The sequence below is a fragment of the Solanum stenotomum genome, chromosome 12, assembly GCF_019186545.1.
Source record: "Solanum stenotomum isolate F172 chromosome 12, ASM1918654v1, whole genome shotgun sequence".
Taxonomy (NCBI): Eukaryota; Viridiplantae; Streptophyta; class Magnoliopsida; order Solanales; family Solanaceae; genus Solanum; species Solanum stenotomum.
In genome coordinates, this window is record NC_064293.1 from 16,260,795 (window position 1) to 16,277,258 (window position 16,464).

Below are 16,464 nucleotides of genomic sequence, written 5' to 3' on the forward strand. Positions count from 1 at the left end.
CATCACCTCTCCTACGTACTACTTATATAGGATAATATATACTCTCCGTGTCTCAGTTTATATGATTTACTTTCTTTTTAGTTAAGTCCTCAAGAGAATGACATATTTCTATATTAAGTAACAATTTAATTTTAAAATATTCATTTTACCTTAAGGAAATGATTTATAGTCATATAAATATTTATCACTTATTTTAAATCACAAGTTTCAAAACTTCGTACCAAATCAAACTAACTCATATAAAATAGGACAGATGAAGTAAATATTTTAACACTGTTTTAATAAAGTCTAATAAAAACAAAAAAAAGAGTCTTATCAAAAGCATGAGTGCATGACCAAGCATGTATTTCATAACTATTTTGATGTCAGATGCAGCATTCATGTGAGCATCACTAAAATCTAATTTAATTCTGTTTACACTAAGCTGGTGTTGTGCCTATAAATAAAGGATATTTTCTGTTTTCTTTCTATCCAAATATCCAATCCCTTTTAACAATTCTAAAATTTCTCAATGAAGTCTCAGTTCCTTTACTTGCTCTCGTTCTTTTGGGTAAGAAAATTATGTTTCTCTATTATATACCACATATATAGTAGCTTACTTTCTCTATAATTATATTCTTTGACAAATCAAAATAGTCATAATTGGAAAAACATCAACTAATATTCTACTTATTGTTTGATTACATGATAAATTATACTGATTGAAAATTTAATTGTTTATTTTTGTTTATATGTAGCTTGCTTTTGTAGTAAGCCATGCAGCGATATCTCCAGAAGGTTATTGGAAAATAAAATTGCCCCACACTCAGATACCTAAAGTGATCAAAGATGTTCTTCCCCACACAGGTTTGTTATAAGATTGTTAAATTTATATATACGACATAAAATGACTTCTCGAGAAAAAATACTACTCCCTCTGTCCCAATTTATATGACTCACTTTCCTTTTCAGTCAGTCCCAAAAAAAATGACACATTTTTATATAAAGTAACAATCTAACTATAAAATATCTATTTTACCCTTAATGAAATGATTTACAATCACACAAATTTCTATCATTCATTTTGGACCACAAGTTTTAAAAGTCTTCCTTTCTTTCTTAAACTCCGTGCCGAGTCAAAGTACCTCGTATAAAATGGGACGGAGGGAGTATTTTTTATGAAAAAAAACTATTTTTTTGTATTTGATATAACATAAGTCATTTTTTATGAAAAATATTTTCAAAATAAGAAAATGACTTATTCCATCACTTTTGGATAGAAGTCATACTTATTATAACTACCTAATGTGTTTGTCATTTTGATTGTAGATCATAATTCCAATAGTAGTCAAAAGTCTATCTTGGTAACTTTGATTTTGGATTGTGGCCTTGGCATCATGCTGCTACAGAGAAAGAGATTCGTGAGCTGAAAGATGATGATAATAATTTTCTTTACAAACCTTATTTCTTCGAAAATGACTTGAAGAAAGGAAATATCATCATCTTTCCCTCTTTCAATGATAAAAATGATGCACCATTTTTGCCTCACCAATCTACCATTCCCTTCTCATCGAAAAAAATTCCAGAAATTCTACACCATTTTTCAATCGATAGTAATTCAAAGGATGCTCAAACGATCAAGGAAACAATCCATATATGTGAAGAGCCAGACCACCATAAAGAGAAGAAATTTTGTTCAACTTCATTAGAGTCGATGGTAGATTTCATGTTATCCGAGCTAAGAACAAACAATATCGAAGCAATTACAACAGAGGTAGAAGGGGAAAGTAGTCAAGTATTTCAAAAATACACCATGGAAAAAGTTGAAGAAATAGCGGAGGGGAATAACATGGTATGCCACAAAGTAAACTATCCATACGCAGTGCATTATTGTCATGTTGGAGGAAGAACCAAGACATTCATGATATCTATGATAGGTGTTGATAGAACAAAAGTTAAAGCACTTTCAGTATGCCACCAAGATACATCTTTTTGGACTCCAAAGGGATTACCTTTTGTAGTACTCAATGTCAAGCCTGGAACTACCCCTATTTGTCATTTCCTTCCAAATGATCAAATTGTCATTTTTCCTTCAAAAAAGGTCATTAATTAGGCTATTATTTGTATGATCATTATAATTAAGGAAATGAATCTGGCTTCATGGTATTTTTTTGTGTGATCTGCATTATGGATTTTTCATATATCGATTTAATAAACCTTGTGAAATATTTTTGAGCTTTAATTGTTCACACAAAATGATTAGTCAAATTGAGCCAAACTTTACGTTGGATTAACTTGAACTATATGTGTCCAAAATAATTCACCTAAGTCAAACCGATAAACTTCAAAATCAAACCAAACCGACCGATACGCAGCTTTATTGATTGAGTAAAAAATGTATGCATTGTCGATGCATATTAGTTAAATTCATTATAAAACTAATAGTGTGAAGTAATAATTTAAATAGGTCCACATGATATAATTACTTTCAGACTTGTGGTGCACATGTATAATAACACCCTGATGCTAGCATGCATGTCTAGAGGTGTTCATTGTTTGAATAAAATTAGATTTAAGCTGAAAAATTAAATTGATTGAATAAATCAATTTTATTTGGTGTTGATTTGATTTAGTTTTATACTTTTAAACAGATAATAGTCAATTTACTATTGTTAAGAAAATAAAAGAAATAGCTTAATTGAATCAACAAATTATATATATATATATATATATATATATATATTTTTATTATTATATATACATAATATATTATTAATGTGATTTTAATTTTAATAATCCAAATCGGCTCGTAAGCACCACTAGGCATGTCAATGAAGTGGTGTCTACTTCATTCCCACTTCTTATATAGGATAATATATATATAAATATTTTAATACTATTTAGCTTGTTTGATTAGATTTTCAAAATTTATTTATTTTGAAAATTGATTTTCACTAGTTATATTTTTTTTTAAAAAAACTTTTGAAGAGTAGTAATTTATACTTGACTAATTAATTTGAAAAGCATTAATTTTTACTAATATTAAAATAATAATTTGTGTTATATCAAGATTTCAAAATTGCCTTTAAAAAAATTACTTTATAAAATTTTCAAAAACACTTGTTTTCATCTTTAAAAAATCTGGTCAAAAACCTCAACTTTTTAATGATCACTAAAGTCTAATCCTTACAAAAAAAAAAAATATAAGCTTACCAAAAGCATGACAATGCATATATTTCATGACTGTTTTGGTGTCAGATGCAACATTCATGTGAACCTCGCTAAAGTCTAATTTTATTTACACTAAGTTGGTGTTGCGCCTATAAATAAGGATATTTTATGTTCTCTTTCTATCCAAATATTCAAAACCTATTAGCAATTCTAAAATTTCTCAATAAAATCTCAATTCCTCTACTTGCTCTCATTCTTTTGGGTGAGTAAATTCCCCACTCCTATATGTATTTTCTCCTCTATTATATCCAACAACTATTCTACTAATCGTTTAATTACATGAGAATTATATTGATTGAAAATTTAATTATTCATTTTTATTTATATGTAGCTTGCTTTTATAGTAAGTCATGCAGCCATCTCTTCAGAAGTTTATTGAAAAATAAAATTACCCAACACTCAAATACCTAAAGTGATCAAAGATGTTCTTCCCCACACAGATTTATTATAAGTTTGTTTAATTTTGCATATACGACATAAAATGACTTCTCTAGAAAAAAATACTATTTTTCATGAAAGTCATACTTATTATAACTACCTAATGTGCTTGTGAATTTGATTTTGTAGATCATAAATCCAATAGTAGTCAGAAAGTATATCTCGGTAACTTCGATTTTGGACTGTGGCCTTGGCATCATGCTGCTACAGAGAAAGACGATGACAATAATTTTCTTTACAAACCTTACTTCTTCGAAAACGACTTGAAGAAATTAAAGGAAATATGATCAACTTTCCCTCTTTCAATGATAAAAATGATGCACCATTTTTGCCTCACCAATCAGCCATTCCCAGAAATTCTAAATCATTTCTCAATGGATAGTAATTCAAAGGAAACAATCAATATATGTGAAGAGCCCGACCATGCACCATAATTAAAGAGAAGAAATTTTGTGCAACTTCATTAGAGTCGATGGTAGATTTCATGTTATCCGAGCTTGGAACAAACAATATCCAAGCAATCACAACGGAGATACGTACAAGGGGAAAGTAGTCATATATTTCAGAAATACACTATGGAAAAAGTTGAACAAATAGCGGATGGAAATGCCACAAAGTTAACTATGCGTACGCTGTGCATTATTGTCATGTTGGAGGAAAAACCAAGGCATTCATGGTGTCTATGATAGGTGTTGATGGAATAAAAGTCAAAGCACTATCAGTATATATCTTTTTGGACCCCAAAGGGATTACCTTTTGTAGTGCTCAATGTTTAGCCTATTTGTCATTTCCTTCCAAATGATCAAATTGTCATTTTCCCTTCTAAAAAGGCCCATTAATTAGGCTATTATTATTTGTATGAAATCATTATAATTAAGGAAATGAATCTGGCTAGCTTCATGATATTTTTTTTTGTGTGATCTGCATTATATATCTATTAAAAAACCTTGTGAAATATTTTAATTTTGAGGTAGAATTGCATTGTCCGTGCAAAATGATTCGTCAAATTGAGCCAACCTTTTGTACACTATCATGTTGAAGTTGAGTTGTGCATTTTTCGAAGTTAATTTTGCCGCCACCGCAGGGATCGGAGCAAAATATATGTATGTTAACCTTAAAATTGATTGCTCCATAAGTTCTCTACCAAAGCAATACAACCTATTTTAAGCGCTAATATTCCCATTGAGGAAGCCATGTTTGAAAACAGGATGAATGGTTATTGTAGTTTATCTCTTAATGGCGCCGCTCTGAACTGGAAAAGAGAAAGATGAAGGTATGGTTACCACCATTCTAATCGTTGCAAATTTGTGCTTATTTGCTTACTGCATCATTGTCGTCTTTGCCACTTTTTTACTTTCCTTTTACGTATGGCGCTGGAGGCTTGGAACAGCTTTATGCTAATTTTGTATATATTTCCTGTTTTTGCATATGATCGCCTTTATTTATTACAGTTCATCTCTTAGCCGACCTTTTGTCCAGCTTCGATTAATTTCAAAAGTTCTCCTTTACTGCCTTAGATCGATCGAAGTTGTGCAAAATGCCGCCTCAAATCCAAGTTTATCGTGCATGGTACATTATTATTATCTGAGGAGTTGAGACATTAAGATGTAAGTTTTCTAACAACAGATCTAGCTACCCTTTTTCCCTGCCTTGCTATTAATTATATATATATGCACGCTTTGTAAAAATACTAGTTTTGCATCTTAGGTATATGAATAATCAGAATATATGGGAAATAATAATGTGCGCGCGAGTTTATATATATAAAAGAGAATCTATATCCTTCATTTCGTAGGAGGATAATGCTAGCTAGGTTATATGATAGCTTGGGAGGATTCAAACTTTGATATTGAATTCAAAGTCGTCCCCATTGAAAGAAACTTGTGTCATCTGATTGTCAACATATTGTATCTCTAAATCAAGCTATTTATAGGGTTCTCCTTCAAAAAAAACAAGAGAAACCCCCCCCCCCCACAACCTATACCCGAAATCCCAACTACACACTCCAACTTTACGGGTGTCCTATTACCCACCTGAACTTTATATTTCTCTATTTTCTACACACCTAAGTGCTGACCTCATCATATAAACCAAATAATTAGTCCTGCGTGATTCCACTCTCATTTCTTGTTTTTCCCCCATTCCCTCCAAAAACGTAAAAGAACAAAAAAAATCCTCCTTTCTCATTTTCAATCCTTCTACATTAGCAATGCATTTCTGGTCATCAAACAAATTTGCTATCATCGAACGATTTTGTTGTGTATTGTCAACTTCATTTTGTAGTTTATCAACTGATTTAGTAAAAGGTTAGTTCTTTATCCCTTATTTCGAGTTTGTAATTTATCCCCAAGGGTTTCTGTTGATTCGTGAAATTAAGAGCAACATTGTGTGAAATCTTATGTGTGGCTTACTGTCACGCCCCGAGCCTACACCCTGGACGTGGCCGGGACTCGAAGACCATTGTTGGCCCCCAAGCGAACCCTTGGCTTGGCTTTCTTAACTCGGCGAAAACTTAACTCGACAGCAACTCAATGCAATGCAAGGTTATAAAACAACCTAACTGATAAAAATCTAACCAAAAAGGAAACTCAAATCCCAAAATAGAATATTTACATATATACATAGATGAGAGACTCAAAACCAACGGACTGACTATCTATGAAGCCTCTATAATACTGAGATGGATGTTGGGACAGACCCCACAACATCCTAATAAAACAAAACTAAGAGAACAAAATAATTGAGTCCTCCGGAATGCAATGAGGCTCATCACTGACTCTGAAGTACTCAACTGGATCAACGGCGAACCGGATGCTGGCCTTGGGTACCTGTGTCTGCATCATAATAAGATGCAGGCCAACTGGCATCAGTACATTGAATGTACGAGTATGCGAGCTGGAAAGCTAAACCACAACTTAAATCTTGGAAGGAATACAAAGGAACTCTTACCTTGGCTCTGTTAAACTCATGAATAACTGAACTCAATATATAAAGCAATAAGACACATGCAATAGATAAGGCTTGTAAAATAGTGTAAACAACTTAGCTTGTTAAAGATAAAACAATAACAGCTCGACTTTACTTATATAAAAGTAATATAAATTTAGTGGGAGATTCTTTAACCGACAATCACCACTATGAGCCCTAGTGGTGATACAACATTTTACCTCACGTTGCCCAAGGACCATCATATACATTGCCATGATATAGGAAGCTAACTTAACTAAGTGGATCCACTAGCTTAACTTTACGGATTCATCTAAAAAGTATGACCCGTTAACTCCCATGTTGGCGTATCGTTCTTATGGAGAGTTGAGTTTATATGAACTCGTGTCCCCAATTCGGTGCTCAAGACTACTCCCAAAAATACTTTAGCTCATAAGTGTTTTAAACACATCTTTCTTTATTTGAGATAATTACTCAAAACTTTACTTGAAGGCTCACTTGGAAACAATGTTCTTTTTTCTTGAAAACTAGCCCAAAAGCTCTTTTGAAATCATAGTTCCTTTCTTACTCAAATGTAAAAACATTTGGAAACTTCTTTGGGAATACATAGTTCCCTAATAAATTTTGAGAAATGAACTCAACTTTAAACTCTTGACTTAACTTGAAACTTGAGCCTTAAAATGAAGTTAAAACATTCAACAAAGACTCTTGGAAAGCTTTAAAGACTTGTTTTGACTCCCTTCTTTAACTTCTAACTCAACTTTTAACTTCACTTGACTTGGAAACTAACTCTCCTTGAATTGGAATCATGAATTCAAGGTGTTTGATCACACGTTATGGACGAGTTCTTAATGTTTAAACATACCTTGGAGTGTTGGAAACAACTAGGGAACATAGGTACAACACCTAGGAACATGTATGAGAAAGTGGGGAAAGAATGGGAAAACTTGGCGCTCTTAGCACTTTGAGAGGCGCGGAGCGCCAGACCAAAAACTTCAGAGGAAGCCTGCTGGCGCTCTGATGGGCGCACCGCCCCAAGGGGAAAAGTTCAGAGCTCCTCTTGGGGCGCGCTGACAGGCGCGACGCCCCACCCTTTTTCCCCGAAAACTGACTTTTCTCCTTAGTTTTCTCCAACTCTAAACCTTCTACACATCAAAGTTTCTAGCCCCAAACACTTAAGATCATAAACCTCTCAACATGCAATAGATTCAACTCACAAACACCAACCAAAACATACACCAAACCAACAAGAACTTCAACACAACACAACTACAACTTCAACAATTTTTAACCAACAACTTCAACAAACATATTCAATCTTTTCTCGAAATTAAACGAGCTTGGCGTGTGGGGGAAAGAACCAACTCAACACTATGAACTCACATACCTTAATAGGGATCACCCCCGAAGAAAACCACGATGATCTTTACGAAGTTTGCTTCTTCTTCTCCATTCTCTCCTTCTCTCTCAAGAACCCTAACTCTTACTCTTTTTTTAAAAAGGGAAAAACTGATCAAAAATAAGTCTTACACCTTAATATATATTCAAAGAAAAGTCTAGGGAAAAGACCAAAATACCCTTACAATTTCCGGACGGATTCCCTGCCAACTACCCAACTTTCAAAGGGCATAACTTGCTCATACGAACTCGGAAACGAGCAAACTCAATAGCGTTGGAAAGACCAATCCACGAACTTTGCAACCATAACTAGAACCACACCTAGATCATCCTGATCTAGGAGTTATAACTGTTCAAAGTTGGCCAAAAATTCATTATTTTCCATACTTAGCCAAATTTTCCAAATTTTTAATTCTTTCCAAAAAGACTATTTCCAAATTTTTAAGCTTCTTCCTAGTCCCCAACTTGCAAGATGTCACACTTACTATTATAGTGTTAGGTGATCATTTACACCATATTATACCACATTTTTCATGAAATTAGGTTTTTCCCTTTCTCGTCTAAGTCACGTAATTTTGTATTATGTTTGTTTTAGTATTATGTTCATGGAGTGTTGTATTTATGTTCTTAGTATTATGTTCATAGAGAAGCTGCTAGTCTGCTACTGTGTTGTATTTATGCTCATAGATTATGTTCATAGAGAAGCTAAGTACTGTGTTGTATTCTGTTCGTTTGCTAATGTGTTGTATTCTGTTCATTTTTAAGTACTATTCTATTTTTTGGATTGCCCGTAGGTTAGAGTATGTTTATAATTACTATTCTATTTCTTTATTGCCTTCAGGTAAGAGATGAATGGGTTTACTTTGATTACACTAAGGTGGTACCATGGTGGGGTGTTAGATTTAAGTAGTGGGGAACCAATATATAATGGTGAAAAAGTTACAGAATTTTTGGATGTTGATGCAGATAAAATGTCATGTTTTGAGTTGAAAGACTATATTAGAGAATTGGGATATAATACAACTTGCACCTTTAGTATTAAAGCACCTAACAATGGCATTTTGGTAGATGTTGAAAATGATAAGGATATTTTAGACATGATGTGTTCCTTGGAAGATGGGGATAAAGTAGAGGTATTTGTTAGGCATTTGGTTGATGAGGCAATTGTGGGGCCCATGTTAATAGAAAATGGTAGTCATGTGGATATGGGAGAATCTAGTTCAGTTTTTAATACAAGGCCTAGTGAGAGTGAAAACTTTAACTTTGGGGTAGGTGAAGACCATTTAAACAGTGAGGACCCTGTTGCTACTTTTTCAACCTCACCTTCTTTCACTACCACACCTCCTTTCACTACCACACCTCCTTTCAATATTGCTAATGCAGATGGTGCTACTGATGATGATATAGATGTTGGTCCTACTGGACCTGATTTCTCAGAAGAAGAAATAGAAGATTCTGATTATTCAACTGAGGATAGTGTTGAGTCTGAAGCTGAATTAGTTGGAGATGATGATGAGGAAGAGTATGGTAGTGATGTACATGAGGAGGTTAGGGAGTTGAGGGCTAAAAAGAGAAGTTTTCAAAGAAAGAAAAGAAGGGAAAGAATAGCAGCTGACAATGAAGAGGTACCAGTAGGTGAAGCTGGACCAGATCTAGGTTTTGATGAAACTAAAACAGATAAAGTAAGTCATGAAGGAAGGCTAGGAGGTGATGAGCCTTACTTTGCAAGTTTTGATGAGGATAGTTTTGAGTTAGATGAAGATGAGTGTTGTAATGATGATGAACATGAATCTGGTAGATCAAAAAGGGTCAAGTTGTCAAGAAAGAGGAATTCAAAAACTCAAAAAATCATTCATGATCCTACTGCAAAGAAAGTTGTGTTGCAGTTGGGCATGGTGTTTAAAGATGTGAAAGAATTTAGACAAGCAGTAACTAAATATGCAGTTAGAAGGAGGGTTCAGGTGGAGAAGTGGGTGAATAAGCCAAAGAAAGTTAGAGTTAGATGAAAAGATGGTTGTCCATGGCTTTTGTTTGGATGTCTTGACAAGACAACAAATAATTTCATGACAAAAACTTACAATCCAAAGCATACTTGCAACAAAACAACTAGAAATTATAACTTATGCAATGCAAAGTTTTTATCTGAAGCCTTCAGAGAAAGAATAGCTGAGCAACTAAACATAAGAGTCTTCAAGTTGCAGGAGATGATTATGAAAAAGTTAAAACTTCATTTTGGCAAGACTACTGTGAGAAGAGCAAGAGCTAAAGTATTGAAAGATATAATGGGTGATCATGTTGTGGAATTTGGAAGAATACTTGACTATAAGGATGAATTGTTGAGGACCAATCCAGGGACCAGTTGTATTGTAAAAGTTGGTGAACCTGATGCAGAAGGCAAATCAATATTTCAAAGTTTTTACATCTGTTTTGATGTTTTAAAGAAGGCATGTATACATTGTAGGAAGTGCATAGGCTTAGATGGTTGTTTCCTTAAAGGTGTTTGTAAAGGCCAATTGTTAGTTGATATGGCCAGGAATGGTAACAATCAAATGTTGCCACTTGCTTAGGCAGTAGTTGAAAAAGAGAACAAACACACATAGACCATGTTTGTCAAGTGCATAAGGGATGATCTAGGACTTGGAGATGGTGAAGGTCTCACCTTGATTACAGATATGCAAAAGGTATGTGAAGTTATTTTGTAATTTTCAATATATGTAATTGTGACCTAATCATCATCTATTGCAGGGAATGTCTATAGCAATTACAAATATATTACCTAAGTGTGAACATAGAATGTGTGCTAGACATATATTAGCTAATTGGGCTAAGGATTGGAGGGGTCTTCAAAGAAGACAACAATTTTGGAAGATAACTAAGAGTACATTTGAGTCCCAATTAAGGAACAATATAGAGAAGATGAAGTTGTTAGGTCCAGAAAAAATGATGGATAACTTAATGTACTACAACATTAATTTTTGGTGCAAAGTTTACTTCAATACTGAAGTAAAGTGTGACTCCGTAGACAACAACATGTCTGAGTGTTTTAATGCATGGATATTGGCTGCTAGACACAAGACCATCATTACTATGCTTGAAGAAATAAGAGTGAAGATGATAACAAGAATAGCCAAATTAAGGGAGTTCCTAATTACTTGAAAGTGTAATTTCTCTCCAATGGCTCTGAAGGTTTTAGAGGAGAATATTAGTAGGTCTATGGATTGTACCATTGAGTTTAATGGAGCTTCTGGATTTGAAGTGAAAGAAGGGCTTTGTCAACACAAAGTGGATATTGCTAGGAGAACTTGTAGTTGTAAGGTGTGGCAGTTAAGGGGCATACCATGTGCACATGTTGTGGCTGCATTATACTTTAAAAAGTTTTCTCTTTATGACTATATAGATAGCTGCTACAGTAAGGAAACTTACTTAAGGATTTATGCCAATGTTATTGAACCACTCACAAACATAGAGATGTGACCAGTTTCTACAAACCCCACTATTGAGCCACCAGAAATCACAAGCATGCCTGGTAGGCCACCTAAGGCTAGAAGGAAAGAAGCTGGAGAAACGAAGAAATCTGGGAAGCTTCCTAGGACTGGACTTGCAATGACATGCAGTATATGCCATGTCAGAGACCATAACAAGAGAGGGTGTCCTCAAAGAAAAGGTGTTGAATCATCAACAAGATAAAGTGCACCATCACGTACTGCATCAGTAAACGCAGAACCAACAGGTTCAGGCAGGGGAAGAGGCAAAACAAAGGTAATATTTGAACTTTTTTACTTTTTCTTAATTTATGACTTACTTTTTCTCTTATATGTATAGAAAACTCCATCAGCACCATCAGAAGGTGAGCCTCCATAAAAAGGGGAAGAAGAAGACCAAAAAAAGCATCATCAGTAACACTTAGTGCACCTCCCCTACCTACTGCACCTACTAATTTCCATGCATCCTCTTCTGCTCCTCCTACTTATCATGCATCATCTTTAATAGCTGGTACTACTAAAAGAGAAAGAGGTAGGGGCAGGGGAAACACATCTCCTAAGAAAAGACCAAGAGTCATGGGAATAGGTGTGTTCCAAGCTGCAAATGGCTTCAAAGTCATGAATGTGAGTCTTTGATATATGTTAACAACATAATTATTGAATTATAATCCTAATTTTGTTTAATTAAACAGCTTAAATATTGATATAATCCTAATTTTACTATAGCCTAGCATGCCAAGTAGTAAGATCTACTCTACTGGACAAGCAAAAGTGGCAAGATCATCTGATATAACTGGTGACATTGGTTATACACCAAGTAATACAACTAAGCTGAAATGGAATGGTAAAGCAGCAATCTCAACAAGCAAGCTTCATGAACTTAGAGAGAAGCAAAGAAAGAAGACAATGGGAAGTAGTTCAAGTCAAAATGACACTTCTTCACAGTCAAAGATGCCATGGAAATTGTAGTGATGTTGATGTATTTAAGCACTTTTAAGTTAGTCCATACATGTTGCATTGATGGCCAGCTATTTTGGATTTTGTTTGTTGGTAAATTTTGCTTTATGTGAGGGCTTTTGAATATGACATTATTTAGGCAAATTCTGCCTTATGTGAGGCCTTGTAAATATGACTTTATTTTGGTAAACTCTGTTTATGTGAGGCCTTATGAATGAATGATGATGTTGTGTTTTAAAATGGTTGTTGTGTTGTTTATCAAATTGTATTGGCTATTCAGGTGTGCTTACATATGTTGTGTTGGTTATGTGTTTTACAAATGGTGTTGTGTTGTCTGTGTTGAAGTATGAATGGATGACTAGGTTATTGGTTGTTGATGAAGTGTTGCATATTAATACAAGCTTCAATTGACATCATAGATACAAAATGACACACATACATTGACAATTTTAATTAAACATAACAACAATACAAATCAAAGAGAAATCCAAATATGCAGCACTTGAACTACTATTTGTTGATGAACATAGCAATAACACAAATCAAAATACACAAAAGTATCTTCCTATTGAACCTACACCATTTCAACCTTCTATTGGGTCTCCTCTCCAATAACAAATTAGAGTTCCTCAAGTTGTCAATATGAACCTATCTAATACATAATTCTTGCTCCAACTCATTGATTTTTTTCACCAATCTTGGAAGGATAAAACTTGATCTTGGATCCACTTCTTCTTTGTCCCTCCATCAAAAAAAATTGCATTTTTTAGACTGAAAATGATCCAAAATAGTACATTAGCATCGTTCAAAATATAGTGTAGCAAGAATACAAGAAAAAACACATACACCATAGCATGGGCAAGACCAAAATCTTCTTCCCGGATTTAATTTCGATCAAGAAGTTTGCAAATTCAGCAAAATCTCGTGTTTGCATCTCACTACAGCGTTGAGCATTGGGTCTGATTCATCCATACAAAGCTTATTCAAGTTTTCATTTGTCATTTTGATGAATTTCGAGAAAATTCAAAATTCAAATTAGAGACCTAAATAAGAAATTAGAGCAAATTACAACCCTAAATTCAAGATTTGAAGTAGAAATGAACATTAACAACTAAACCCTACTTAATTTTGAGAGGAAATTGTGATTTTTTTATAAAAGGAACAAGGGTTAATGGTGGGGAAGAAGAAATAATGGTTTATTTAAAGGTGGGGAAGATGACCGTTGGAGAAGGAGGAATTTTTCGTTAAAATTAACCTTCTAACACGCCTAGAGGAGGTGAGAACACCTCCCATGACAGGTCAGCACTTAGGTGTGTAGAGTGTGTAGAAAATAGAGAAATATAAAGTTCAGGTGGGTAATAGGACACCCGTAAAATTGGAGTGTGTAGTTGGGATTTCGGATAGAGGTTGGGAGGGTTTTAGACCATTTTCTAAAAAAAAAAAAAAAACTGTACTACTTTAGTCTTTGTGGTTCCCAATTCTAACTAATGGAGGCAAACTACCACTGTATTAAATCTCATTGTCTTTAGTCGTGTTTTAAGAAAAGGCTATTTTTAATCCTTGACAAATTAAAGAGATTTAGTTTTTTTGTCTACCTTAAAATTGAACAAATGTATTCATTTGGTCTTTGGTTATTTACTGGACTGTAAATTTATGAACATTGTACTCTCAAAAGTGTTAGGTATTTGTAGTTAGAGTTTGACTATTTCGATTTGCGATGGCGTAGGGCAACAATCAGGGGAACCACTTTCTACAGTGACAACATTTTTCTAAAAAATTAACAATGTCATTAATTTTAATTCAATTAGATTCTTGAAATATCACTTTGGAAAATTTGTTAGCATATTGATTAAAAATTGTAGTTAAAGGAACTCTATGAATATTGCAAGTTCTTAAAAAAATACTTTTTAAAATTTTCAAAAACACTTATTTTTATCCTAAAAATTTGGTCAAGCACTTCAATTTTTTTTAAAAAATCTATTTCTTTTAGAAAAAAAATCTTATCAAAAGCATGATCAAAGATATATTTTCATGACCTTTTTGATGTCACATGTAACATTCATGCCTATGTAGAAAACTAAAAATTAATTCTTATAGTTAAAGCAAAAAAGTAAGCTTATCAAAAGCATGATCAAACATATATTTCATGACTTTTTGATGTCACATGTAACATTCATGCTTAAAATATATGAAAATCACTAAAAATCTATTTCTTATAGAAAAAAAAAAAAAAAAAGTAATTTTATCAAAAGCATGATCAAACGTATATTTGATGACCTTTTTGATGTCACATGTTACATTCATGCCTAAGATATATGAAGACCACTAAAATCTAATTTTGTGCCTATATATAGGATATTTTCTGTTCTCATTCCATCTAAAATTTCAAAGCCCTTCTAGCGATTCTAAAAAATTTTAATGAAGTCTCAGTTCCTTTACTTGATCTCATTCTCTTGGGTGAGTAAATTCCCACTTATATATGTGATTTTTCCTCTATTATATCTCACATTTATAGTTATATACTGATATCTGATCATTTATATTACATTGATTGAAAATTTAATCGCCTCTTTTTTTTTTTTTATATATATATATGTAGCTTGCATTCACAGTAAGTCATGCAGCAATATCTCCGGAAGTTTATTGGAAAGTAAAATTGCCCAACACGCAGATGCCTAAAGTGATCAAAGATTCTCTTCCCCACACAGGTTTTTCTTCAACTCCATGCATTTTGCTTTAACATTACGAATCTGTTTAATTTTATATATATTACATAAACTGACTTCTCTAAAAAGTATATTGCTCTGTTTGCTATGTAAGCCAATTTGACTTGAGAGTTTAATTTGTAGATCATAATTTCAACAGTAATCAGAAAGTATACCGCGGTAACATCGATTCTGGACTGGTGCCTTGGCATCATGCTGCTACAGAGGAAGAGATTCATCAACTGAAAGACGATCAGAAAGTATACCGCGGTAACATTGATTCTGGACTGGTCCCTTGGCATCATGCTGCTACAGAGGAAGAGATTCATCAATTGAAAGACGATCAAAAAGTATACCGCGGTAACATTGATTCTGGACTGGTCCCTTGGCATCATGCTGCTACAGAGGAAGAGATTCATGAACTAAAAGACGATGACAATAATTTTCTTTACAAACCTTACTTCTTCGAAAATGACTTGAAGAAAGGAAATATTATCAACTTTCCCTCTTTGAAACATAAAAATGATGCACCATTTTTGCCTCGCCAATCAACCATTCCCTTCTCATCGGAAAAAATCCCTGAAATTCTAAATTATTTCTCAATCGATAGTAAGTCAAAGGATGCTCAAATAATCAAGGAAACAATCAATTTATGTGAAGAGCCAGATCTCCATAAAGAGAAGAAATTTTGTGCAACCTCATTGGAGTCGATGGTAGATTTCATGTTATCCGAGCTAGGAACAAACAATATCCAAGCAATTACAACAGAGGTACAAGGGGAAAGTAGTCAAATATTTCAAAAATACACTATGGAAAAAGTTGAACAGATAGCGGATGGAAATAACATGGTATGCCACAAAGTTAACTACGCGTACGCTGTGCTTTATTGTCATGTTGGAGGAAGAACCAAGACATTCATGGTATCTATGATAGGTGTTGATGGAACAAAAGTTAAAGCACTATCAGTATGCCACCAAGATACATCTTTTTGGACCCCAAAGGGATTACCTTTTGTAATACTCAATGTTAAGCCTGGAACTACCCCTATTTGTCATTTCCTTCCAAGTGATGAAATTGTTATTTTCCCTTCTAAAGAGGCCATTAATTAGGCTATCTCATATTTAAACTTAATATGTTGTGTGATTACAGAATCATGGTACTTATCTAGCTATTAATTGTATTATGTCATTATGATTATGAAAATGATTCTGGTTTCATGATTTATTTATTTATTGTGATCTGCATTATGGATTTCGAGATTTAAAGCTTTACGTGCAAAATGATTCGTCAAAACAACGTTAAAGAGAAGCCATTGTTTGGGCTGGGAG

At 33.7% G+C, this 16,464-nt stretch overlaps 2 protein-coding genes and 1 pseudogene across 2 annotated transcripts; all 3 read left to right on the forward strand.

The window, feature by feature from the left end:
- The first annotated feature begins 756 nt into the window (after positions 1–756).
- LOC125847167 (BURP domain-containing protein 3-like) lies at positions 757–2,092 on the forward strand. Its single transcript, XM_049526850.1, has 2 exons — positions 757–777; positions 1,328–2,092. Exons 1-2 carry the CDS (start codon positions 757–759, stop codon positions 2,090–2,092), a joined length of 786 nt encoding a protein of 261 aa, XP_049382807.1.
- A 422-nt stretch (positions 2,093–2,514) lies between these two features.
- LOC125847168 (BURP domain-containing protein 3-like) lies at positions 2,515–4,450 on the forward strand (annotated as a pseudogene).
- Positions 4,451–14,849: 10,399 nt separating this feature from the next.
- LOC125846894 (BURP domain-containing protein 3-like) lies at positions 14,850–16,245 on the forward strand. The gene is made up of 4 exons (XM_049526582.1): positions 14,850–14,888; positions 15,031–15,139; positions 15,281–15,295; positions 15,398–16,245. Exons 1-4 carry the CDS (start codon positions 14,850–14,852, stop codon positions 16,243–16,245), a joined length of 1,011 nt encoding a protein of 336 aa, XP_049382539.1.
- The last annotated feature ends 219 nt before the right edge of the window (positions 16,246–16,464 follow it).